The 26,552-nt window shown below is 46.3% G+C and overlaps 1 protein-coding gene across 2 annotated transcripts; it reads right to left on the bottom strand.

Annotated features, from left to right (window-relative positions):
- Window positions 1-5,097: 5,097 nt before the first annotated feature.
- Window positions 5,098-26,247, bottom strand: Mgst3 (microsomal glutathione S-transferase 3). 2 transcript variants are annotated; one of them, XM_057769637.1, is made up of 6 exons: window positions 26,119-26,247; window positions 10,833-10,956; window positions 9,781-9,854; window positions 8,356-8,413; window positions 6,390-6,462; window positions 5,098-5,355 (listed from the first exon to the last, which is right to left on the bottom strand). In XM_057769637.1, exons 2-6 carry the CDS (start codon window positions 10,947-10,949, stop codon window positions 5,219-5,221), a joined length of 459 nt encoding a protein of 152 aa, XP_057625620.1. In that variant the 5' UTR covers window positions 10,950-10,956; window positions 26,119-26,247; the 3' UTR covers window positions 5,098-5,218. The 2 variants fall into 2 exon arrangements, with proteins under 2 accessions (XP_057625620.1, XP_057625621.1); XM_057769638.1 differs by lacking the exon at window positions 26,119-26,247 and adding an exon at window positions 25,699-25,730.
- Window positions 26,248-26,552: the final 305 nt, after the last annotated feature.

Genomic DNA, 26,552 nt, shown 5'->3' with positions numbered 1-26,552 from the left:
CTGCAGCTTGGATAAAGCTGATGTGCCTTATCACCATCGTGCACACTGTCTTCTGTCACTTTCCCCCTTCTCTTATTTCTCTGCCAGGCTGTTCCCTCGTCACTTCAGACCATGTTTCTCAGAAATTCACCTTGCAGGCTTCTTGAAGCCACATACTAGCCAGGAAGTGGCAGCTGCTCATGCCTTTAATCCCAGTACTCGGGAAGCAGAGGCAGGCGGATCTCTGAGTTTAAGACCAGCCTGGTCTGTGGAGTTAGTTCCAGGACAGCTAGGACTGCACAGAAACCCCGTCTCAAAAGCCAAGAGAATAATAATATAATAATAGCCTACAAACTAAAAATGTGTTCCGAGGTAAGGGAACCAGCACATACCTCCTCTTCCATCTGTGTGGATGACTCTATTCGTTATCACTTGAAACTGTACCTCTGCTAACTGTAGCCATCCTGAACTAGGATGCAAACGGAAAGCAAGCACTGCCGCCATTGGCCGCGAACTGTGGAGTGCGTGAGCAGCTGCCGCTCAGTGTGGCCCAGGGAGCCGCAGCACCTGCTGGGTAAGAGAATTGTAGATTCTCAGCCCGCCTCAGACCTGTCAGATCTGCATTTCAGTAAGCTTCTCAGCTGAGTCATAGGCATAGCTTGCCAGGCTGTGCTTTGAGAGAACTGGTTCTCGAGCTCGGGCTTCATTAGAGCTGCCTTTGAGCATTTAAAAGACTGAGATGCTAATGTAATTGATCTGGGCACCTGGACACTGAAAAGCTTCCCAGGTGAGCTAGGCAGGTGGAGTTGAGGACGGCTCTGAGCACCAAGCTCGGTACAGTCGCTGCGAGCCCACGTAACCTCCTAAGCTTAATAAAACGAAGAAAAAAGCGTGTGAGTTGCTCTAGCCACACAGCAAGGCCTCAGTAGCCAAACACAGGTGCCAGTTAATTGGACGGTAGAGTATGTTATGTCAGAAAACACCTCGAAAGTGTTGCTTACGAGAGATGAAGCAGAGAGACTGCTTATGTATCATCTGTGTAAGGGGGATGCGTGTGGGTGTGAGTGTGGGGGTCAGGCACCCACCCAGGGGGAGTGGGTTTTCCTCTTCCACTGTGTGGATTACGGGAATCGAACTCGGGTGGTCGGGGTTGGCGGTCAATGCTTCTACCCGCTGAGCTGTTTCTCTTGCGTAAGTCTCACCTCTCTTGGTCATTTTGATTAAGGTGGGAGAGCCTCTAAGGGATGTAAAGGGGAAGCGGGGCACACTCTGGCAGAACATAGTCGATTACTTGGACTTTTGCTAGGTTACACCAGCAGGTAGCGCCCAAGCTTCCTACCATAGCTTGTGGGAGCCTGAGCCCACCCAGCCTCTGGTCTTGAGTGCCTTCTACCGTGCGTGCGTCATCAGTGGCTCCTCAGTAATCATACACGAACGTTTCTAATTCCTTACAATTAGGGTTTGAATGAAGAAGGTCCCTGCAGACTCATGTGCTTGGAACTTGGGTCCCAGCCGGGGATGATGTTTTAGGAGGCTATGGAATCTTTGGGACATCCTACGCAGCACAGAGATCAGGCGGGGAGACACTCTGCTGCCTCTCCTGAGCCGCATCACTATAGCCAATAAAAGCTGTCCTCCACCGGTCTGGCCTACTTTGGGTAATGTGAGTATGGCTGGTAGCATGGAGAAGGCAGCACAGAGCGGCAGTCAGGCTACTAAGGGGTAAGGCCGCTGGCTGCTCGACAGCCTAGCAGCAGCAGCAGCTGCAGTTTGAGGAAGGCCAGCGCAAGAAAGTAGCACCAGCAGAGACAGCAGGAGGCAGGGGACAGAACTGAGACAGAAGGACAATGTAGTCTATGAGGATTCAGAGATGCGAAAAGCAGTCTCTGGTTGCTAGTTTTGGAGAGAACTGCCTTCTTTAAGACTAAGGAAGAGTCTTACACCCTGGGCCACGGACTGTAACTGGCTGCTGTTAGGGGCAGAGGAATGCCAACAGCTACAACAGTGGTTCTCAGTCTGTGGGTCAGGATCCCTTTCTGTGTGTGGGGGGTCAAACAACCTTTCACAGGGGTCACCTGAGACCATCAGAAAACAGATACAATATAATTCATAACAGCAAAATTACTGTTATCAAGAAGCAATGAAAATAACTACGCTTGGGGTCACTACAACATGAGGGACTGTATTAAAGGATCTCAGTGATTGGGAAGGTTGAGAATCACTGAGGTAGAGGCATGCCTAGGAACTACAATGCCTGGGGCCTGCATAAGGACTGTAACAGTAGAAGGTACCCCAAGCTGCTGTTGCCACCTGCTTACTGCCAGTGCTCCATAGAGGGAAGCCAGTATTTGAAAGACCAGCACTGGATCATTGTGCCTTGCTGAGTCTGCAGTGAGAGCTGAGAACATCAGCAAGATCTCCAGGCCTATTAGGTGTGTTGTGGAATATTAACTTTACGTAAAGATGTGTTATATTTGTTTATGCTGCAGAATATTTAGCTGTGAAAAGGTGTATTGCGTTTATGTAAAGATGTAGTACATTTGTCTCACCCTGCCTGCCTAAGGCACCTGATTGGTCTAATAAAAAGCAGAATGGCTAAGCAATAGAAGGCAAGGTGGGGCTGGCGGGCAGGGCATAGAGAATGAGGAGGAGTCCAGACTCTTGAGACAAGAACAAGGGAGAAAGAGAGGGAGATGCCCAGGGCCGTCCAGCCAGCCAGACGTGGAGGAAGCCGGAAAGTAGGAGGAACAGAACAAATGGTTTAAAAGCCCTGAGGCAAAATGTAGATGAAGAGAAACAGGTTAAAATAAGCTAAGTATAAGAGCTAGTGGGACAAGCCTAAACTAAGACTGAGCCTAAAATAAGGCCAAACATTCATAATTTATTTACTAATAAGTCTCAGTGTCATGATTTGGGGGGCTGGTGGTCCAAGAAAGCTGGCTACATGGATGCATTTCTTTTTTCTTTTCTTTTTTTTTTTTTTTTTTTTTTTTGGTTTTTCGAGACAGGGTTTCTCTGTGGTTTTGGAGCCTGTCCTGGAACTAGCTCTTGTAGACCAGGCTGGTCTCGAACTCACAGAGATCCGCCTGCCTCTGCCTCCCGAGTGCTGGGATTAAAGGCGTGCGCCACCCCCGCCCGGCCCCATGGATGCATTTCTTATACAACACGAATAAAACCCAACTATTACAGAGGCTTACTGATGCCATCTTTTCTAGTCCAAACCCAAAACTTCCCACCTCATCGCTGTCATTTCATAAAGAAACATTTAATGCAAAATGAAGGCAAATTTAAAGCTCTATGGGGAGGAAGAAGCCCATTTCCTTTGTTTTTTCAGTACACTGGTGACAACTTTTCATGACCTGAGCTGGGAGTGGATTCTGATATAATCCCCAAGGGAATCACAGCCATCTAGGCAAAGCTAAGCCACCCTTCAGTGTTCATTTCCGAAGGTTGAGTAGATCAGTACGATGGGAAATGCATGGGTTTTAGAGGAACGCTTCTGCCCAAAGCCTAGCTCTAATGCTCAGAAGCGACAGGGCATGTGTGGCTGGCACCAAGGAAGAGGAAGATCTCCTGGGTGGGTTTTATTTTATCCATCTGAAAGCCACGCATGCCTTGTGGACAGCAAAGGTTTAGATATTCCTTTTTTTAAAATTTATTTATTATGTACACAACATTCTGCTTCCATGCATGCCTGCAGGCCAGAAGAGGGCGCCAGATCTCATTACAGATGGTTGTGAGCCACCATGTGGTTGCTGGGAATTGAACTCAGGACCTCTGGAAGAGCAGCTAGTGCTCTTAACCACCGAGCCATCTCTCCAGCCCTAGATATTATTCTTGTTCCTACTTCATAGTCAACTTTAGTTTTTAGAGCGATGATCTTATTTTGCCAATCTACATCATCTTCTCCATTGTAAAGCTGGTGCGGGAGAATTGTCTGTATTCTGTCAATCATGTTTTAAATAAATGCTGATTGGCCAGGCAGGAAGTATAGGTGGGACAACAAGACAGGAAGTAAAGGTGGGGCAATGAGATCAGGAGAATCCTGGGAAGGAGGAAGCCCATTCCTCCCAGTCCTGCCCAGACCACCGAAGAAGCAGGATGTGATCTACCCCACTGAAAAAGGTACCCAGTCATCTGGCTAATACAGATAAGAATAATGGATTAATATAAGTTTAAGAGCTAATAAGAAGCCTGTGCTAATGGGCCAATCAGTTTATAATCTTATGGAAACCTCTGTGTGATTTTCTTTGCAACTTGCCAGCTGTGGGAACTGGGCAGGATGGAAACCCCAACAAAGCAGGCCCTCATGTTACATAAAGCCTTCTTGATTTGTCCTTAAAAAGACATTGGCACAGACATTTCTTTCCTCTTTTCAATCTTTTTTTTAAAAAAATATTTTTATTTTATGTGCATTGGTGTTTTGACATGGGTCAGGTCCCATGAAACTGGATTTACAGTTGTGGGCTTCCAGGTGGTTGCTGGGAATTGAACCCAGGTCCTCTGGAAGAGCAGTCAGTGCTCTTAACTGCTGAGCCACCTTTCCAGCTCAGGCACAGACATTTCTAAGCCTGCTTTCTCACCTACGAAATGGGCTGTTAGTAGTTCTAGCTTTATATTCATCCCTAGTTCTATCATCTGAGTTTCTTGCTTAACTTAAAAAAAGCTTTAGACAAGTGTGTATGTGTGTGTGTGTGTGTGTGTGTACGTACATGTGCAACAGTGCACATGTAGAGGTCAGAGGACAACTTGTAGGAGTCAGTTCTAACATGTGGGCTGAACTCAGGCCATCAGACTTCAGGGCGAGTGTCTTTACCTGCTAAGTCATCTGACTGAACCCCTGTTTCTTAACCTTTAAGCAATATAAGCAATCTTCAATAGATTTTTTTCAAGTCCATACTGTTAATTATTAGCATCAAGCAGTACTACATTTGAACTGGAGCTAAAACTTAATTTTTCAGCACTGTGACATCATGAATACATTACCGTAATCAGACTTTGTCTCAGCTTCACAGACGAGGTGAGGAGGGATACTCATGGCTTTACTCCCATTTAGTAGAAATGGCACAATTATTTAGGAAAGAGACTCAAAAAGAAATGCAGAGTAGAGTCAGGAGGTTTAGGTATGAGGCTGATGCCAGATAAGTTTTTATTATATTTAAAAAAAAAAAAACCAGTGGAAGTGGAAATAAAGGTGAGTCGTTCAAAGTGAATGAAGAGTTGAAAGGGCTACCATTCCTCAGTGGCAGGCCTTGGACCCTCTGCCCAAGCCAGGTTGAACCCAGCCGAGATGCTGGAAAGCAGAGCACACAGTTGTGCCCATTAAGGCAAGAAGGGCAAGAGACCCCACGGCTCCTCGAGACCGCTTGCTGGGGTCTGAAAAACAAGAGAGCAGAAGTTACCAGAACATCCACAAGCCATTCTGTTCTAGCATCTGAGGTCATATGTTCAACCACCTGTTCTTGGGAGGTTGACCAACTCTACCGTTGGGCTATCAGTATGCAGGAAGCTATATGCAAAGTAATTCTACAACAGCATTGCCTAGACTTTGGAGAACTCTGTAGCAGCATTGTCTTAGGACCTTTAGGAGTGTTTGTTTCCTTCCAGAACGAAGTACAGCCTTTTTCTCTCTCTTTGCTATCCATTTACCCACTTAAACAGTGGCCAGGTTTCGCCATTATAACCCCTGGGTTTGATTCCTGGGGGTTATGGTTAGCTGGCTGCTCAATATTTATATGCCTGTTTTTTTCATCTTTAAAACAGGCTGTTAACTGTACCCAGAACTGCTAAAAGGTTGCATAGCCTACATAAAGCTCATAGACAAGCAACTGGCACACAGAAAATGCTCAAAATTTGTTACTCTTCTAAGGGTAGTAAGAATAAACAGTCCTTTCATCTCAATTATTAAGCCACTTCCTCATGTTACATTTTATCATATTTTATATACATGGGTATTTTTTCTGCATGTGTGTCTGTGTACCACTTGCATGGATCCCCTGGAACTGGTGTTGCAGGCTGTTGTTGGCCGCCATGTAAGGCGCTGGGAATCAAACCTGGGTCCTGCAGATGAGCAGTCCGTCCTCTTAACAGCTGAGTCATCATCTCTCCTGTCTTAAGCTCCCCCTCCACTTTAAAGCTCAGCTAAGAGTCAAAATACAGAAACTTAAACTTTAAAATTTGTTTGGGGGCTGGACAGATGCAATGGTTAGGTGCAATCGCTGCTCCTGCTGAGGATCAGTGTTTAGCCGTCAGCACCCATGCCATGTGGGTCACAACCACCTGTAACTTCAGCTCCAGGGGACCTAACATGCTCTCTGCCCTCTGTGGGCACATCCACACATATGCCTAATGCACATTTAAAAAGATACATTTAAAACATGTTTCCTTGGCTGATGTCAACATGTACTTACCTCCTGTGTAGTAGCCATATGCATAAAGAACTCGCCCAACAATCCAGGCAAGGCCCAGGCCAGAAGCTATGCGCTAAGATAAAAGTACAATTCAGTGTTTGAGTTGAGGAAACAGACCTTGGTGAACACCTAGCGGTGACTACACTTGTGTTGGCCAAAAGTGATGTATTTCCCACTAAGGAAAGAATGTCATTATTTGTTTGGTCAGGAAAAGTCAAGACCTGCTGTTGTCTATAATTGCATGTTCAACTGGGAGGTGTGAATTAGATTTCCCCATGGGGATGGGCACAGTTTCTTGCTCTGGGCAACTGGGGGAACTGGTCCTGGAGCTCAGGTCAAGGGCAGTCAGACCTCAAGGTTCCAGGATGAGTCAGAAAAGGAAACCCTGATATCTGAAATGGGACCCTGGACCCCACACTGGCTCAGCAGCTGCTGGGCTGCACTGTTCCCATGATGACCCCTGCTGGAAATGGTCGGACATAGTAGGGGTGGAGATGGATAAGAAGAGGTGAGGAGGATGTATAGTGAACCCCGAATATGTGTACTCTGAGAGGAAAAAGCCTCTCTATTCCCAGCACCCTTGACAGGAGAAAGTAAAACCTATGTAGGATGAGAAATATGTTCCTCTGTTCCATCCTGAGTAACTCATCTATTTGGCCAGAAAGAGTAAGAGGGAAAAAGGTTGGGGTAGGGTGAGCAGCTGACCCTCCACTGGTATGGGAAGTCATTCTGACTATTGCTTTTATTGGTTAATGAATAAAAAATCTGTATTGGCCTATGCAGGGCAGAATAAAGGTAGGCAGGGCAAACTAAACTGAATGCTGGGAGAAAGAAGGCAGAGTCAAGAGACACCATGTAGCCGCCAGAGAGGAAAGACGGGAGCTGCCAGCTGGAACCTTGCCTTGTGGTAAAATATAAAATAATAGAAATGGGTTAATTTAATATGTAAGAGCTTGCTAGGAATGTGCTATAGTGATCAGTGATTTAATTAATACAGTTTCTGTGGTTATTTCGGGGCTGAGCAGCCGGGGAAAGGAACAAGGGCCCTCCTACAATACTCCACGAGAGTCCTTTTCCAATCTGGTAGTGCTGTCAGTGGTGCTTGTTGCTATGGCAGGGTTTTGTTTGAGTTGACTCTGGGTAAGAAGTCTTGGTAGGAAGATGAAGAACTATAGACAAAGCCCCAGCTACTCTCTGCCTAAGCTTGGTCTCTGCCAGGCTGCTCTTTACTACGGCACTGAATAATTCCTAGCAATTTCGGAACAATGGTTTGGTGTTCGGCTGTACAGATGCCTGCCGGTCCTGGTCACTGCTGTGACCTTGGTTTGAGTAAATGTCTGCTAGAGCTGTCATGATGCCATGGCCTTCTCGACAGCAGCTCTTGCTTCCTCACGTCTTGTGAGTTTACCTTACCTGTCACCTTTTCAGTAAGAGGCTGACCACACCATATTCAAAAATCTCTGAGCTCCACGCCCCTTTTCCACTTCCTTGTTTGCTACCGGGTCCTCAGCAGCTTCTAACATCCCCAATAATTTACTTATGACGTTCTTTATGACCCCAATTAAAAGGAGGCTCTGTGAATCCTGGTGGCTGCCTGTCTTGTTCACTGCTCTAGGGTGTGGGTAGATTTTGTTTTTCATAGATGAATGAATGAGGAAAGTAAAAACACTCCCTGTGGATATGGACCTTTTAGAATTACATAGACCTGGATTCAAAGTTCCATTCTTCTGTGGCTTAGCTGACCTTGTGAAAGTTAAACAGTGTCTAAGAGGCTCTCCCTTTGTCTGTAAAAATTATGTGAAATGCTGCCTACTTTAAAACACTTTGTAACAAATCACTAAATAAACAGATGGCGCCTTGACACCAAGGCTCCTCCTCCAATGTTCATTTCCTTCTCCCTGCACGCAGGGCATAGCTCCGTGAACTACATCTAAACGATGAATGACCAGCCCAAGGAGAAACTTACCGGGTGGTACACACCTCCCACGGTTAGGAAAAATAGGAAGGGAGGATACACTTCCAACCTGAAATAGACAGAAAGTCATGTTTCAAAAACTGTCCTCACGATGGCTGTTTAGACAGAACTAAGGGACTTTGCATGCTTGCTGGCAGGCTGGGAGCTGGGGAGCACACACACTGGCTGGAGGGAGAAGGCTGGCTACCAGGACCCACCTGCTTCTGCTCTGGATAGGAGTGGGTGAACTTTACATCCTGCAAACTCATGAGGAAGGCCTTGGCTTGGAGTAGGCCTCCTAATGGAAGCACAGCCTGAAATGCCTTACAAGCTCGTGTGTCAACACCTGGTGTCTACTTGGTGGCACCGCTTTGGAGGGAGGATTGTGGTATAGTTTTGGACAGGGGCCTGATTGGCAGGTGTAGGCCACTGAGGGTGGGCTTTGAGGATTATAGCCCAGCAGAGAGAGGACTCTTGTTTCTTGTCTGCCTTTGTGATCAGCGTCAAGTCTCTGTCATCTCTGCCATTATATCTTACATCATGGACTGTGTCTTTTTTAAATTATGAGCCAAGAGAAAGCCTTGTCCATTCAGTTCTCTACACACACACACACACACACACACACACACACACACACACTAATTTACAATGAAAAGTAATGAATATTAATCATTTAGATGGGACCTGCAAACACTGCAGAGGGTCACATTAAAGGCATTGCTATGACTACTGTTAATTGTCAAGAGAATCTAGAATCACCTGGGAGATGGGCATGCCCACGGAAGATTATCTTGACTGTGTTAACTGAGGTGGAAAAAATTGTTCACTGTGGGTAGTACCATCCCCTGGCTAGGACCTGAACTGTGTAAGCAGAGAAGGCAGCTGAGCAACAGTAGGCCTTCATAACACTCTCTGCTTATTTTTATTTCTATTTTTTTCCCAAGACAGTGTTTCTCTACTCAGGATGTCCTTGAACTCATTCTGTAGACCAGGCAGGCTTACCTTGAACTCAGAGATTCGCCTGACTCTGCCTCCCCAGGGCTGGTTATTAAAGGTGTGCATCACCACTGACCAGCTCAGAAGTTTTTACATTCTAAAAAGTCTTACTTTTGCTCATTATTCAATCTGTTCACCCATTAATTTAATATGCCTTTTCATTTGTGTGTATGAGTGCGTGTGTGTGTGTATCAATACTATGACTCATGTGTAAGTTAGGCTTGGTTCTCTTCTTCTACCATGTGGGTCCTGGTGATTGAATTTAGATTATCAGGTTTGGCCAAAAGTGTCTTTATTTTCTGAGCCCCTGCCTGCCCCCCACTAATGTTTTAATCATACTTTTAATGAGGGAAGCATGATTGCCATGTTATCACTCAGCAAATTCAGAGACTCGGGGCTGAGATGATGGGCATCTTTGCTGCCTGGCAGCATGACACTCACGTGTTCTGGTGGGCTCGCTGAATGCAGTTGAAGATATGCCCGTTCTCAGGATCTGTGCTGTACATGGCCGGGTACTGTGAAGCCGAGCAGAGGATGAGTGTTGAGAATTAACAAGCCCTGAAACAGACATTCCAAAGCACCTTCTACGGTACTCCTGATGGATGAGCACTGACTTCTGCTTCAGTCTTTGTAGTGACAAGGCTTTCAGTTCTCAGAAGCAGGTTTGGTGTTTCTAGCTGCCAGAGCTAGCAAGAACCTGCGACTTATGTTCTGGTTGCAAAAGAGACGGGAGTGGCCCCTGCCTAGCCAGTGCTTCTCACTGATGCCATAAAGCAATGGTCTGCAGATGCAAATTCAGAGAGACCAGAGAGAAATGACTGGTTCCCAGGAATCATCACACACTACATCCCTTTAAAATTTCCCTTACTGGGGAACAGATAATTGAGTGTGTGAGACCGCTATTGCAAGTGCCCACTAGAATAAAAAGAGAGGCAGCCAGACAGGAACACTTGAAGGAACCTCCAGAGGGAGTCGAATTACAAGATGCTAGATGCAAACAGACATCTAATTGCTCCCCAGAGATCGCTTTAGAAGTTCCCCTTCTAGTTCAGCCAGGGCTAAAGGAAGTATTTAACAGACTTCCTTTTTACAACAACCGGCTAAACCCAGGTTAAGCCCAGCATCTCTTCTCTACTTAGGAAACAGGGAAATCAATTGAAGCTATCACTTGTAAAGTGGCAAACTAGGAAACAATGCTGCTAATTCATCCTTCTTTAGGATGTCCCTAGCAAAGAGCTCTAGGTAAAAAGGGACTTTTAACCCTAGTAGGCCTGGTCTTTCTACAGAGGGGCCAGAGTTCAACAAGGTGCAAACCACATTCCAGCAATCTTAGTATTCCTCTCAGGAACAGAATTCGAACAGGCACTATCCAGAGACGGCTACTACCTGCCACTAACAACTCAGCTCTCCTTCCATGATTGAAAGCTCACCTTTGGATTAGTTGTGGCCTCAGGAAGCCCATGTGAGCCCCCCTCCCCCGTGACCTCACTTACCTCCACCTTGTACTTCTTGCGGGCTTTGCCCACGTTGATGGCTAGGTGGAGCACCATCACGAAGCTGGCAGCGCCAGTGAGGATCACGAATCCATATTCCTTAGAGAGGACAGTCATCTTGGCTCTGTGGAAGAAAGCATGCCACAGTGGGAAACTAACCCAACACCGTGGACACTGTGTGGTGCGAGGCCTTAGAGAGCACGGTGCCTCATCACCGGCAGATGTATACAGATCAAAGAGTCAGCTCAGCGCTGGGAAGGTGGCTCAGTAGGTCAACTGTTTGCTGTGTAAATATGAGGACCCGAGTCTGGATCCTTGGAGTTCACTGGCTAGCTGCAGGTTAGTGACAGGAATAAAACCCCAAGTCAACCGCTGGTCCCTACATGAGCATGGGCAGGTGAGAGCCCGTGCACAGACAAGTGTGTGCACACACACATATATCACACATACATCACAAATGCACACACCATGCATACATATGACATACACTCCCTGCCCAATAAAGGTCTTTTTAAAACTTTATCAAAAATATCACTGTGTTTTAGATGACAGAATTAAAAATTACTCCACTATGCAGTATAGTCTCAGAAAAGTGAATAATCATACAGGTCCTTCCTTTCTCTCTTCTTCCTTCCCTCACCTTTTTTCCTTCCTCTCTATCTTCCTTTCAGTTTTAAAAACAGATTTTATTCCATTCTTATTTATTTTTGTGCGTATACACACACCCACATGCACACGCGACAGCGTGCACACAGGGATTAGAGGACCTGTTTGCAGAAGTCTGTTCCAGCCTATCACCATGTGGGCCCCGGGGGGGCAAACTCCAGTATCCGCTTTGGCAGCTGGCACCTTCACCCACTGAGCCATTCCGTGGACTCCTTAATTTCAGTTTTTGAGGCTATGTAGCCCAAGTTGGCCTGGTACTCAAGATAAAACCCAGAGTGGTCTCAAACTCACAGCCATCATCCTGCCTCGGCCTCGCATGTATGGAGATTACAGGTGTGTGCTGCTCTAACCAGCCATGTATTCTCTTTGACTCAACATCCATTTACAGACTTTACCTGTATCGCTGCGGTAGTCATTGTCGTGTGCCGCTAACATTTGCAGTTGGAAGTATTTAGCACAACGCCCTTTAACAAAGTGGTACCCTCGACAGTGGTTTCTGGGGAGGGCTACTGTGAGGTCAGAACCTTGTGACCATCCTTCCACCTTGATCCTGGTCACACGCTGGCACGGTTTTAGAAGTCAAAATTGTGAAACCCTGCTTGGTGTTCTGATATCAAAACGTGGCTCCCCAGCCGATGGTGTGGACAAGACACATAGCCTGGCACACGCCTGAGAACCCAAGCTGCCTATCAAATCATCACTTCAGAACAAGCCTTACAAGAGTCCCGATGTAGGAAACTTATTTTGAAATCCATAAAAAGTTGGCAATACAAGCTAAAGCTAAACAAGTGTTAACTACAGATGTGGTGGTGGCTATGTGGTTTAAAGATACAATTCTCTGAATTTTTCTGACCACACAGGAACTGTTGTTGTAAACAACAGTTTTGAGGAAAAGCTAATCCTGGCTCAGCTTGCAATATTCAGCATTAAAACTCTTGTCTCAAAGGAAAGACATCAGATAAAACAAAACTTAGTAGGTGGAAGAAGCCCTAAGCATCTCATAGCCCACTGGGCTGCCCACTAACTTCTGTGAAATTTGAATACTAGATGGAAGGGTTCAGAGCATGCGTGCAGGCAGAAAGGGCAGCTACAACACATGAGAGTGTGCTAAGGTGACTCACCACCTCATGCAAGGCTGCCTGAGCCAGGAGCTCCGGTGTGATCTCTTCAGTTTAAAAATGCCCTTCTCAGCCGGGCGGTGGTGGCTCTTCCTATAATCCTAGCATTCGGAAGGCAAAGGCAGGTGGATCTCTGCGAGTTCAAGGCTAGCCTGGTCTACAGATTGAGTTCTAAGACAGCCAGTGCTTTTACACAGAGAAACCCTGTCTTGAGAGGAAAAAAAAAAGCACCCATTTCTTGCTGCTTGTGAAAGTACACAGCAGGCAAATGCTTAAAAGGATGAGGCAGGAGGATCGTAAGTTTGAGGCCAATCTGTTATACCTTTAAGGGATGGGGAGGGGGTTTAGCTGATAAGATGCTTGCTGAGTGTTAAGAAAAAATAATAAAAGAAGGACAGCTTCGCCAGTGCAAGAAATACAATTAGGTCAAATCAAACCAAATCAAAATGCCCATCGTTTTATTAAGCATGAAGCTCTCGGATGGCCAAGCGCATGGTGGGGAGACAGGAAAGCAGGGAGCCCGTGCAGACCTGAAAACCACGGGATTCTCCTCTGGGAGCACACTTAAATATCCTGTGGGAGTGGTCCTGACCCCCCCAGGGAGGGGTCAGGACCTGGGCATGCTGGGATTTGGAGTCCAGTCTAATGCAACTCCCAGGTCAGGGAGGCTGGGGATGCCAGGGGCTGGGAACTGCGCTCCCAACTTAACACTGAGCAACTATGGAGACCCGAGTTCAATTCTTTGCACCCATGTAAAAAGTCAGGAAAGATGGCACAGTCATGTAATCCTACCACTGCAGAAACATGGAGATTCCAGGAGCTTGTTGGACAGCCAGTGTAACCTGATTGGTGAGGCCTGGGTGTCAGGGAGAGACCCTGTCTCAAAAAAAAAAAAAAAAAAAAAAAAAAAAAAAAGCCAGCCAGCTTCCTCCCCAGGAATAATAACCACCCAAGTTGTCTTCCAGTTTCCGCATGCATGTGTATGCAAACACACCCATCCTACCTATCTACACATCTGCGCACTCACTAAGATGGAAAAAGTCTGTCCCTGATGAGCAGTGAGCTTCCACTCTAGCAGCCAGTTCAGGGTGTTGCCCTGCTGTAGAATGTTTCTAGTCATTCTTACAAAGGACAGGATTCCAGTACCCCTACCATGAGAGGAACACCCAGAGCTGGAGTGCTGCACCCAGAGTCTAGAGCAGGAAGTGTTATGGGTAGGATTCAGTTCAGATTCATACGACTCCAGTGGCCTCTTTCAGTCCTGCTTGCAGACTGAGAGCTGAACAAACCGTGGGGTCACAGTGTCTTTTTCAATATGAAATCTAGGGGTGAGCAAGTTGTTTGGGTCTTTAGAAAGTAAGTTTCTCAGGACTGGAGAGACGGCTCGACAGTTGACAGCATTGGATGCTATTCCTGGTTTGATTCCCAGCACCTATATGGTGGCTCACAACCATCTGTAACTCCAGTCCCAGGGGATCCAATGGCCACTTCTATGTAGCATCTAAGGGCACTGCATTCATGTGGCTTATAGACATACAGGTAGGCAAAACACGCATGCACATAAAAATAAATGGAAAAATAAGGTTCTCCTAGCTTAAAAAGATAACATTTGAGTTCTAAGCACCCCCTAGATTGGTCACCTCCCCCATCACAGCACACAGCAATTGTTAACAGCTTTCCCCTTTGTGGTCTTTACTCTGCCCCGCCCACTTGCCCTTCATAGGGACCAGACTGTCTCTGTGACTCAGCACTAGGTGCCTCCGGCACCTGCTCAGCTTCAGAGAACAAGGGGGCCTGGATGCTCTCCAAGTTTCTTCTCCCTCCTTCTCTTTTCAAGTTTATAAAGTCAACACAAATTAGAAGCTACGGCAGTAATTATATACAAAAATACATGTGAATGCTGAACACCTCCTTGAAAATGAAAAGCGATCGAGCCTACTTGCTATCCTTGGAGGGAAACCACTGCAGTCAAACAGGCATTGAAAACGAAGCTGCCTCTAAGGCAGTCGGTCTTTGTAAGGACAACGAAATGAAACACAGCCACTCTGGCTCGGTTTGCAAGTCCAGCGGCTCCAGCATGCAAGGGGAGAGCTAGGACCAGATCAGGTTTTAGAATTCATGAAAACACTCCAGCCAGGCAAAGCAGAACGAATGGGCTTAGTTGCTGACCCTTGTTTTCCTGATGTCAAGAGCAGCCAGGTGGGTGGCAAGTGCTTTTGGGGTGAAAGTCTACTGCAGGTAAGAACCATTCCCAATGCAACTGCTCTGTAATCTATAAATAGAAACTGACATGACCACCAGGTCCCTCTTTCAGGGCAGCAACACAGCCTGCTGGGTGTTCACACCTGGTGAGAGGCACTCTCCTCACTTCACGAAGGGGACGAAACTGAGTATGAACCTGGGTATGAACCAAGTCTGAAACAAGTCAGAGTCAAGGTGCTGGCGACACTTGGAACACAGGATGATTCAAGGCTTGTTCTGGCTTCAAAGCCTCTTTCCTGCACTTGAGCTTTTATGGTCCCAGAAAATACTATTTAAGCTCCCAAGGGCAGGAAGCAATTAAACGGTCCCACCCTACCTATGAACCACAATAATCTGAGCAGTGAGATTTGCATAAAGGTGCAGTCAATGTCACTCACAGTTGGGTGGCAATCAACAGCTGACTAATTGGGCTGAAGGTCCATTCAGCAGGAGGAACTCATGCCTGGTATATAGCCCAGGGCTAGTGAGATCACCTTGGAAAAAAATCCACTCCTGCCACTTTGCTAGGCCAACATAGTTCCTTACTGCGGTTGTCCCCATGGATAGGTACAGTCACCATCCCTCATCACAGCAGCCTCTCTTTACAGAGAATGGAGACCACCACAGAAAACCACAGCAGGACAGGATACAGAGATTGTGGGGAGTCTAGCCCCAACTGATATTTATATCGCAGCTCCTGCATCTACAGCTCTGGGAACATCACGGCAAAAGGGGTGGAAAGACTGTGAGAGCCAGAAGACCAGAAAGTCAGCGATGGAACGGTCTCTCCTAGAAATGGCTGCAATGGCAATATCAATGTCTATGTTTTCATGGAAGGGAGACAATCTTTGCCTAGGGTCCCACCTCTAGGCAAAGAACTTCAGGCCACTCATGGCTGCTGGGAGATGGAGAATGAGCCTGTCCCTGGGATGAGCCCTCTTACTGGTTGTTAGTTGCAAAGTGGCTAGTTTTGAAACCATATACACACAATAAAAATGGATTCAGCAGATTCTATTTATATATATGCATATATATACTTGTGTGTATGCATACATTCTTTGTATATAACAATAATAAAGTCAAAGAGGCAACCAACTTGAGGGAAGGACACAGGAAGAGTTTGAGGGAGAGCAGCTAGGACAGGGCTGGAGAGAGGAAAGGGCAGGACATGATGTAATTCTATTTCAATTAAAAATATATTAGAAGGGACAAAAAGAGAGAGAGATGCTGGTGAAGTGGGCTCAGTGAAAAAGGCAGAGAATTAACCTGAAGGTGGGGGACGGGGTGTCTGATACCAGAGTGGGGGGGGTTTGCAGAGACCACGTGATCTAAGGTGACACACCCTCTTACGGAGGGACTCTTCTGCAGAAGCTTTGGACACTTGTGCACGGATGCAGGAATGCTGGATGCTGCCTTCCAGGATGGCAGACGAGCCCTTCTGACATCTTCACACACCAACAAGCAAGGAGCCCTACCTACTCTGGATGCTTGATCTGCACTCTGAGAGAAGACAATGAGAACAGGCCTAAGGTCTGTGGGAGGGACTATGTGGCTTGGCATTCCCACTGCTCCTGGCGTTTGCAGGTGCTTGCCAATGGCAGGACAGCAACTTAAGGTGGCTCTCAGGAAAGCTCCCCCCAGCCCCTCCCACACAAAGAGACATTACTCATCATCTTATACAGGACCTGGCAACAGTATTCATCTGAACTGTTTGCTTTTGCTTTTCTTCCCTCCAAAGCATCTATTGAAACCGTGACAGAAACTGGATTACGAATTACATAGAAAGAAGAATCTAGAACAGAGGTCTGCACCATAGTTCCTAAAGACTTGAGTGCAAGGAGTAAATATGGTTAGGCCTTCAGGATAGGACCAACTTAATTTAGTCAAGGTTTGGAATCGCTTTATCATCAGCAAAATCTTGTTTTCTGACACTAGAGAAAAGGGATGGGTGTTCTCAGTCATTAGAGGGTGGCCTGTAGGCCAGGGTGCACCAAGAATGGGAAGGCAGTTCAGATCCACACCCAGGCAGCCTCTGCCACACCCTGGGTTGTTAGGAATTCAAAGCCAGCAGATAGCTTCCAGGGCCAGGCCGGAGGAGCTGATAACTGGTAGACAAACCCTCTGGTGTGAACACCCCATCTGGTATGAGCACCCCCTCTGGTGTGAGGACTCACGTGGCCTGCACACATCTTGTTGACTACACATCTGCAGCTCTTTTATTGACCCACGAAGATAAGGCTCTGGCCTGTGAGAACTTTGCCCTGGACCTGGTATTCATGGTCAGGACACAACAGCTCTGCAGTGAATGCTCGTACCTGTGTTTCCCACAGACTAACCGGCCACCGTAACAAGCACTGCACACAGAAACTACAGAACATGAGTCTCTTATTTGTGGTTTTTCATAGTCACTTGCACAAATACAGAAACTCAGCTGAGTGCTGCGGCAGTTCCCAGTCTTCTCGAGGCTCTGTTAAGACACGCCCCCTCCCAGTTTCTGAGTCAACAGGGCTCCAGGGTTCCCTGAATACAACCATCAAAAGTTCCCAAGGATGCTGATCCCTGCCCAGAGATCACATTTTAAAAATTGTTATTTAAGGGGGGTGGAGAGACAGTTCGGTGATTGATACCACTGGCTGCTTTTCTAAAATACCTGGGGTCAATTTCCAGCACCCACATGGCGTTTTATGACTGTCTGTTATTCCAGTTCCAGGGGATTTAATGCCACCTTCTGGCTTCCACAGGCACAAAGCACCTACATGGTACACAGCCATAATGCAGGCAAAATACCCCTACACATAAAAATAAACAAATGAGATTTTAAAAGATCATGTTAGGGAAAAAGGAAGTTGTAGGATGAGATGATTGGATATGAGCCGCACTCTGCAGCATGCCCCTGTCTTGGTGTTCCATACAAAGTGCTACTGGGTGCTCCTGGAACCTTCCTTTCCCTGCAGCATCTCCAGAACACGATGATGGGGCTGCAGGGCAAGCTGAGGCTAAATGTTTCACTCGCACACACCACAGGACCAGTGTGTCTTTTCGGGTTTAACATTTGGCTCAACATTAACTAAACAAGTGAGCAAGAGGTTTTTGGTTTTTTTTTTTTCCCCTTTGAGATTTTACCTAGTGAGCCTGGCCTGTAACAGCCTCTGCTTTCCTGGATCTCTCTCCATAGTCACAATCACCAGATGTCAAAGGAGCTGGAGTTTAAGGCTTTTCACGCTGCAAGTGTGATGGTCACTGCTACAAGAGGGCTTTGGGGAGACCGTTGCTGCTTACACCATGAATTGCTGTACCTCAAATTAAACGAGCAGCACTATAAGCTAAGTGAAAGACATATTTAAGGGCATGGTAGAACCTTCAATAAACTTAATACGGAATTTTTTTTTCTGGCAGAAATAGCAAAATAGGAAATTATTTCACCCATACATGTTGAATACTTAACTACGGGACTGTGGACATGCAGGGTAGAGACTTTACATAAACTAACCCTCTCCATCCTCAATAATCCTCTGTGGCAGGGGCAATCACTGCCATTCTCACACACAGGAGGAAACTGAGCAAAGGAATTTCGTCACTTGCCTTCATCACTGGTGAATACTGGGGTCTGGCAGACTCATACTAGTGTCTAAGCTGTTGCTACTAAATTGCCCTGCAGAGCTGGCACTTTACAAGTTAGAGGCAGCAATAAGGAGCAGTCCTTGGCAGAGCTTTTGTCCTGGCCGTACAGTCGCTTCTGTTCCGGAGCAAAGCAGCCTGAGGGAGGCTGGAGTTAAGCAGAGGCTCGTCTGGTTTCACCGCACTGGGGATCTAACCCTTCACATGCTTGGGACTAAACATATACAAAGTCCCAGCCTCCTGGGTCTTTCAACTATTTTATACCTAGGGTTGGAGCTGCCATTGAGAAAGAGAGAGTTACTACTTTCTTTCCAAGGAGGATGGCCTTTTATAGCTGCTGTTATTTTCTTCTCAATTAATGGCCCTAGTTAGAACCAATACAGTGATGAACAGAAGAGGCAAAAGTGGACACGGTTGTCCTGCTACCCATCCAGGGAGGAAGCAGTCAGTTTTTCATCATTACATATGATGTTATAGGAGGTTTCCATCAATGCCTCTATGGAGAATATGTTATAAATCTAATTATTTTGCTATGTTCAAAACATAGCAACATTTCTATCTATAACTTTAAAATTTTAATAAAATATCCCCCCCCCTTCTGCAAAGTGCCCCAGGACACGGTGGGTTTCCAGGAAAGTGAGGGTATTCTGGAAACCAGCCCTTGATGTCTACAGGGACAGAAGCGGAACAACACTCAAAGTGACAGCCATGTAGTTTAGCTAGTTAGCAGACACTAGGGGTGTAGGTGTGCCACAGACACCATCCAGACCCTCAGTTTAAGAGCCATGAAATCTAGGCTTAAAATGTGGGATTGCTGTGCCACTTCCGGCTGTGAGGCAGCCTCATGGGAGCAGTTCACGGGCTCTTTGGCTCAGGTGTTCTCTTTCAGGAATCTTGCTGAGAGATTCTCCTGGGAATAGCACTACTCTGCTACTCCAGTTTTGATCAACCCTGTCTTTAATTCCTGCTTCTGCCACGGCTGGCCTTATCTCACTGGGGCAGAGTTTCTTCAGATACAGAAAGGGCTCTGGGCAAGCCTACACTCAATTAAACATTTCTGGCACAACAACTCTCTTTCACTGTGTACCCAAGTCCTCTTGGCTGCCCAGTGAAATTCCCCAGGGCACAACCAGCATTGCATAAGTAGAGCAAAAGACGGGATTTATGAATAGAGGCACTTGCCCCAAATAATTTACCAATCTTGAGTCGCCAAGTTACACAGTACCTTACCTTAGGATTTCCCAAATGACAGATTCTTTGCAGACCTAAGTATCTGCCTTCTCTTTGACTTTAAGCAAATAAAATTCAGATTCGACAATGACAACTTTTGCTTTGGTTTGTGATATTGTTCTCTTGCAAATTTTTAGCTGCTGTCTTATATGAATACAACCAGAAAGTTGACCATGACAAAGTATTCTTAGCTCAGCTTGAAGTCACCATTCCCCCTAAGTCTCACAGCAACCCTTACTCAAACCCTACAGTTTAATGGGAGTGACACAGGGATGATCAATTAAATGTTTGGCTTGGTCACAATGGATGCCTCTCAAAGTTCCACATACCAGACAGTTCAGCAAACTCCCAGGTGGGACTAAGGGCTCACTTCACCCACTTCTCCTGAGCCTGCTTCACTTCTGCCTCTGGATGTTTCCATAAAGAAACAGGCCTTCAAATGATCCCCTGATGGGAGTTTGCCCCAGGGAGATAAAGCCAGCAGTGGCAGAAGCAGGAACCAGAGACAGGGTTGATCAAAACTGGAGTACTAGAACAGTGATGTTTCCAGGAGAGTCTGTCAACAGAATCCCAGAGGCGAGCATCTCTACCTGGTTCTCTGATGCCCAGGAGAAGCTTGGTGGAGAAATGCAGGAAGTGAGAGGGGAGCAACACTGGGGGAATTCCGTCTCCAGGAGGAAGAGACAGGTGAGAGACATGAGGCTTTCCTGTGTTCATCCTTCGTTTTCAGCGTGGCAATTCTAGTCTATTTCCACAACAAACACATCAAACTTGTTTGTCAAACCTTCAAATAAGCACCGGTCAAATCCTCCTGCCTCTCCCTCCCGAGTGCTGGGACTACAGGTTTAGGGTGCCATACCCAGGACCCCTAATTTCTAGGCATTTAAGAAAAGGAATAAGGGGCTGGAGAGATGGCTCAGAGGTTAAGAGCACTGGCTGTTTTTCCAGAGGTGTCCTGAGTTCAACTCCCAGCAACCACGTGGTGGCTCACAACCATCTATAATGAGATCTGGTGCCCTGTTATGGCCTGCAGGCATACATGTAGGCAGAACACTGCATACATAATAAATAAGTTTTTTTAAAAAAGGAATAAGAATCTAAGTGCCGAAACTACATATTGCACCGAATGGCGATGCAGGTTCAGTAGTTATTTTTAAAGTGCTACAAACAGAAAGGTAGCCGAGCAAATGCAGCCTGATCTATTGAGCACCAGCTTGCTAATTCAAGTGAGGCCAGCTGCAGCAGTGGGTCTATCCAGGACCTCATAGTCTTCAGTTCCTCATCAATGTACTGCTAGCATATCTGGAAGCCAGTCATATTGGGAATATGGAGGACCTGCCTCTTTAATTCAAACACATTAAGCGCTACATCTGAACAGCCACAGCTTAGACATGTTCAGGCTTCAGATGATGTTTTAGTTCCAACACTGTGGTGAATTGTCTGTACTGAAAACAATTGTTAAATATGTTCCTGGGCTGGTAGGAGGTGGAGGAAGGAAGGGTCAGGAAGGCTTCTTGGCTCTTGGTGATGAGGGACAAGCTTGCATGGTTGTGCCAGTTAAGGCCAAATCTGAAAATGACAAGAAACTAAACAGAAATGCTCGGAAGATGATCAATCTCCTTTCAGAAGAAATGGCAGTTCTGTTCCCCAAGAATTCAAGGACGTTAGATTTGTTAGTCAGGTTTCCCTTGTGTATGATGACAGGTTTCTTAACATGACAGGTGTACACTGTAAAGATTTGTTACTTGCATTAGTTTACTAAAACACTGATTGGCCAGTAGTCAGGCAGAAAGTATAGGCAGGGTGACCAGATGAGGAGAATTCTGGGAAGAGGAAAGGCAGAGAGTCAGTTACCAGCCAGTTGCAGAGGAAGCAAGATGAGAATGCCTTACTGAGAAAAGGTACCAAGTCACGTGACTAAACATAGACAAGAAGTATGGATTAATTTAAGTTGTTAGAGTTAGTTAATGATAAGCCTGAGCTAACAGGCCAAATAATTTAGAATTAATATAAGCTTCTGTGTAACTGCTGTAAGACCAGACGGGACAGAGACTTCCATCAACAGGTTTCTCTATATGTATGATGGCAGAGACTCTCTATGCATAATGTTCCATGAACCAGGGTACCCTGACACCTGACTTGGAATTTTGGGTCATGGTAGATAGCCTAGAGCTGAGCCTTCCATGACACAGGGCTCCAGACACATTTTACATCATGCTTCTAACAGTTCGAAAGCAACAACCTTAGATAAGAAAAGAGAACTAATGCGGAATACAAGCAGAAAAAAAGAGGTCAAAAAATTATCAGGTGAAGCCAATTTGACAAATTCAGTTAGGACAAAGCATTTTACGTAGAGGACTGGTTGCCTCCAATTCCATGCCTGCCACTCCCTCAGAGGGAGCCCTTCTCTTCTCCAATTTGTGATACATGCCATACAGCACTCCAGAGACAGGGCTGCAGTGAACTGAGAAGGAAGCTCTGAACCTCTGAAAGCACAGTCAGGGTGTGAGAGTAGAGTGCACACACAGAGGAGGGGAAACACCGGGACGGAAGCCATGAAGGCTATCGCGATGATGTGTGAGAGAGAACACAGGTACGGAGACAGCAAGGGTAGAGGTTCACAGACCCGTCCATGTTTACATGGTAGAAAAAGGAGGCCAGAGTGACTGAAGGGTAGTTAGAGACTGAAGGGAGAGTAGGAGGAGAATATTATTTACAATATTTATTTAGTATGGACTAAGCCCTGTTCTAAGCAGTTCAATATCAACTCATTTAACTTCCCACAGCATGTATTACTACCTCTGCTTTGCAGGTGAGAGAATTAAGCATTAGAGAGATTAAATAATGTCCTTCAAAACACACAGCTACCACAGAGCAAAGCCTGAATTCCCACACACCCAGGCAGTGTGTCTCCAGATCCACCAGTTTTGGCCTTGGTCACGCTGTCTCTGAACCAAGCTGAAGAGCAAGTTTGACAACAATCGACCCTCTCTTGAGTATAAAATATATTAACAAGAAGGTAAAGCTAATAATTAGCTCCAAGCCCATGCTTGATTACAGACTGTGGTGTTTCTAATTGGAAAGGGGAAAAAATATCTTGGGAAAGATCCAGAACATTTTAGTGTACAACAGTATGAGGAAAGGGGTCGAGTGAAGAACAATCGCTCCAGTCTCCTGGCATATAGCTTGGCAGGGCAGTGCCGAAGCTGGCTGGCACTTCATCTCACCATCATGAACCCCACAAACCTGTGCATTAACTGACATCACACAGGAGCATACGGTCACAGAGCAACAAAGCTATAACTTCCAGAAGAGGAAAAAGTCTTGAATGAGTCACACTGATATTAGTTGGATTTTCCATTACCAGAAATAAAGACAGCTTACAGCTATTTTAATTCTTAACAGATGCTATATCCCTGGGAAGATACCCAGGGAAGTCATGAAGTGAAGGAACCAACTACCTAGGTGGTTGGATTTCATCTGGCTTGACACTCCCATGTCTCTTGGAAGGTAAAGCGGACTTTGGCATAATCTTTTGCATTTTTCTATCTTTAAAAAATTTGCCATTCTTTATTTTATTTTTATTATTTAATATGTGTGTGTGTGTTTGTGTCTGGAAAGGCTAGAAATGTATGAGTGTATGCCACAGGTATGTGTATTTGTAAGGCCAGAAGGTGTCAGATCTCCTGAAGCTAGAGTTACAGTTGGTTGTAAGCCTCTGACGTGGGTACTGGGACAGAACTGAGGTCTCCGGGAAGAGCAGCAAGTGCTTATAACTGCTAAGCCATAGCCCTAGCTTCCATGTGCATTTCTTAAGCTGAAGAAGTATAAAGTATCATTTACTTAAAAAAAGAGAAAAACTCATCTGTCATGGGACACACATACTCTCCGTATGTGGGGCACTGAGGCAGGTGGATTGAGAATCCGAGGCAAGCCTGGGTCTGTGAAGAAGATCATCTCAAAACAAAGAGGTGGGCAATGGTACACGAATATTAGAAGTCACATTCCAGTTGATGAGCAGATCCTGTCTAGAAAGAACTCAAAGGGTAACAAGGGGACCTATGAAATTCTCAATGCATTTGGGAAACAATGCGGCTTTCCTGGTCTAGCGGCTGCATTTCTCTCCACAGACGGGCAAGTGGACCCTGAGAGAGAACTAATCTTACACAGTGACATCTGACGAGAAGAGCTAGTCTTTCTCTTTCCAGGGGACAGTAGACTCACAAGCAAGATCAACAAATTCAGTTGCAAGGCTGAGGAGGTGGCTCAGACAGCTCAAGTGCTTGCCATAAAAGTGTGAGTAATGGCATTCAGAACCCCACACCCACGTAAAAAGCCGCTGGGGCAATCCCTGTGTTCAGCGAGTGAAGACAGGAGTCCTTGGTGCTTTCTGGCCAGCCAGGCTAGCTCAATTAGTGAGATTCAGTGAGAATCTGCCTCAAAAATTAGGTGGAACGTGATTAAGGAAGACACAAGGTTGACCTCAGGTCTTCATATGCACACGCACTTGTTGCATGTATATAAGCAAGTTCAAACACACACACACACACACATTTTAGTTCAGAAGTAACAACAGCGTATTCTAAAGAGATATTGCTTTATAATTCTAAATGGTACTTAGTCAACTGTGGCCAGCAATGGTGCTCTGCATACAAATTCAGAATATTAAGCATAAACACAGGGAATGATAGGTTTAAAATCTCTTAAATCGGTAGGTGTTAAATTACTTTTGATAGGTTCATCTGACATCTACTCATTCCAGGGGCTTTTTCAGCATCTCTTTCTTGTTTTTCTTCTCTGTGATGTCCTCCTATGAGGGAATCCACTTTTAGATCGTTTCCTGCAGAACTCTATGCCAGCAGGAGGGATGCTAAATAAGGGGAAGGCTGCCCTTGTCCTTTAACAAGGTCTCAGTGGCCCAGGCTGGCCTTGAATTACCATTCTCCTGCCTCAGTCTTTCTGGTGCTAGGATTCCAGTTGCATGCTTCTGCATCCATCAGAATTTTGTTTCTCAGTCTAAGGAAGCTCCAGGAATGCAGTTTCTAAGGCTGGCCACAGTATCACTGTCATTTTATATATAGTAACACTGGTTAAAGAAAAAAAAGAGTCACTTGACAAAGTTTTCTATTTCTGTAACATTGTGTCAGGAAGAAGCTTAGCAGAACGTACTTCCCAGGGTGAAAGCACTTGTTTGGATTTCAGATGTAAGTTTTATTTAACTCCTTAGATAAATTTAGCTCCTGTGAGAATAAACATTCTGGATCCCCTGACTCAGACAATATACTCTCGTTACCGATACACTGAAATAAAGTGCAACTGTAACCCCGACCAATAATAACCTTGGGTGCTTCCCGGAAACTACAGGCTGCAGGTGCCCTCAGATATTCCCCAGGGACGCCCTGGCTCCAACTCCTACAGCAAAATTTGCAGAAGACTCCGCAAGACCACACCTAAGCCGGCAGCATAGTCTGTAGAGAGCTGACTTCTCTCTGGGGCACCTCCTTTCCTGACTCAAGTCCTAACCCGCAGCGTTCCTTTCCTACCCATTCCACCATCTGTTTCTGTTTTTTCTCTACTTCCCTTGCCATACTCAAGTGTACCCTAGGTTATTTGTATGTTGGTGCCTCCCAAGCAAAAAATTAGCAGAAGCCAAGACCTAGAGTGACTCACAGAGCTTCTACTCCCTGCAACCATCCTGCAGTTGCCCCACCAGTGGTTCTGGGTCTCCCGGCAGGGACACAAGATAAAAAGGAAAAGTTGCAGACACGCAAGGAAAAGATCAGGGAAGATCCCTCTCCCTCCCCCAGCCCTTCTCAGGAGAGAAGTCTCTTTCTTATAGGATGGAGGTAGGAAAATGATCCACATTCAGGTTTCAATGCAAATATTTCTCCGAGGAGAGAGGAAAACAAACAATTCCCCCCGAGACCCTCCAGAAGGATCCTAGCAACAACACATGCACAGCAGGAGCGGCGCTTGTACGACACTTATGAAACCTGTGCTAGATCCGCATGGCCACTTCCCACTGCAGAGCTCGGGTCTCGGTACAACAGCTGCAGTGGGTAAGGTCAGGTGAGCCCCGGAAGGCCGAAAGAGGGAGCCCCAGATCTTTACACAGCTGGAGTAGAGGAGGAAAGGAAAATAAAGAATTGAGGATGAGCTGACCTTGAGAATCTCCCTGAGTTGTAGTCAGCGAGGCGAGAGTCTCATCTAGTAGCTCAAAAGCCACCACTCCACCAGGGAGAGGATGCAGGGTGGGAGGAGGGTAGAGAAACGTAGAAATCGACCAACAAGAGAGAGGTTGGAGGGAGACCCAATTCCAACCCCAGTGGATGAGATACAAGCGGTGCACACGTAGGCATTCAGGTGCCTCAGCACAGCTAAAGCTCCTGCAGCTTGCAGGTGCCAGCGCTTACCTGCTTCACCTTCAGGCGCCTGGTGCAAACTGGAGCTGCGCAGCAATGTTTGGGTGCGGTTCCAGAGGTCCCGCAGGACCCGCCCCACTCCACCCCAGGCAGCGCGTGGCCACGCCCCTGGGCGGAGCTGGAGCTCAAGGACCGCCTCTGGCTTGGGAAGTTCTGGTTGTTTCTGAAGAGAGATTACATTTTCTCCTTGTTCCTGACGGTGCACACGTGCTTACTTTTCTGGTTCTCTAGTTTACATATTTGCTCTCCTTCCCAGGTATCTTTTCGTGACCACAGTCCTCAGTTGATGCTAGCGTTTCATTCTTCTTGGTTGGAACTGGAGGAACAGAAGCGCGTTAGTAATTATTCCCAGCAGAGCCACCGTAGCTCATCTCGCCGCGCATGTGCAGTAGAGGGGTTTTTGCTGTGGCGGTGTGTGTGTCTCA

This window comes from Chionomys nivalis, chromosome 5, assembly GCF_950005125.1.
Source record: "Chionomys nivalis chromosome 5, mChiNiv1.1, whole genome shotgun sequence".
NCBI classification, from domain to species: Eukaryota; Metazoa; Chordata; class Mammalia; order Rodentia; family Cricetidae; genus Chionomys; species Chionomys nivalis.
This window is presented reverse-complemented; position numbering and strand designations above follow the sequence as displayed.

Bases quoted from the DNA above. Each gene is read 5' to 3' on its own strand.
- Mgst3 (XM_057769637.1), bottom strand. From the start codon at position 10,949: ATGACTGTCCTCTCTAAGGAATATGGATTCGTGATCCTCACTGGCGCT. The intron at 6,463-8,355 runs GTAAGTTTCTCC...CTTTTATCTTAG, and splicing joins TGGGAGGTGTGTACCACCCG to CGCATAGCTTCTGGCCTGGG. The intron at 5,356-6,389 runs GTAAGTACATGT...CTTGTTTTTCAG, and splicing joins ATATGGCTACTACACAGGAG to ACCCCAGCAAGCGGTCTCGA.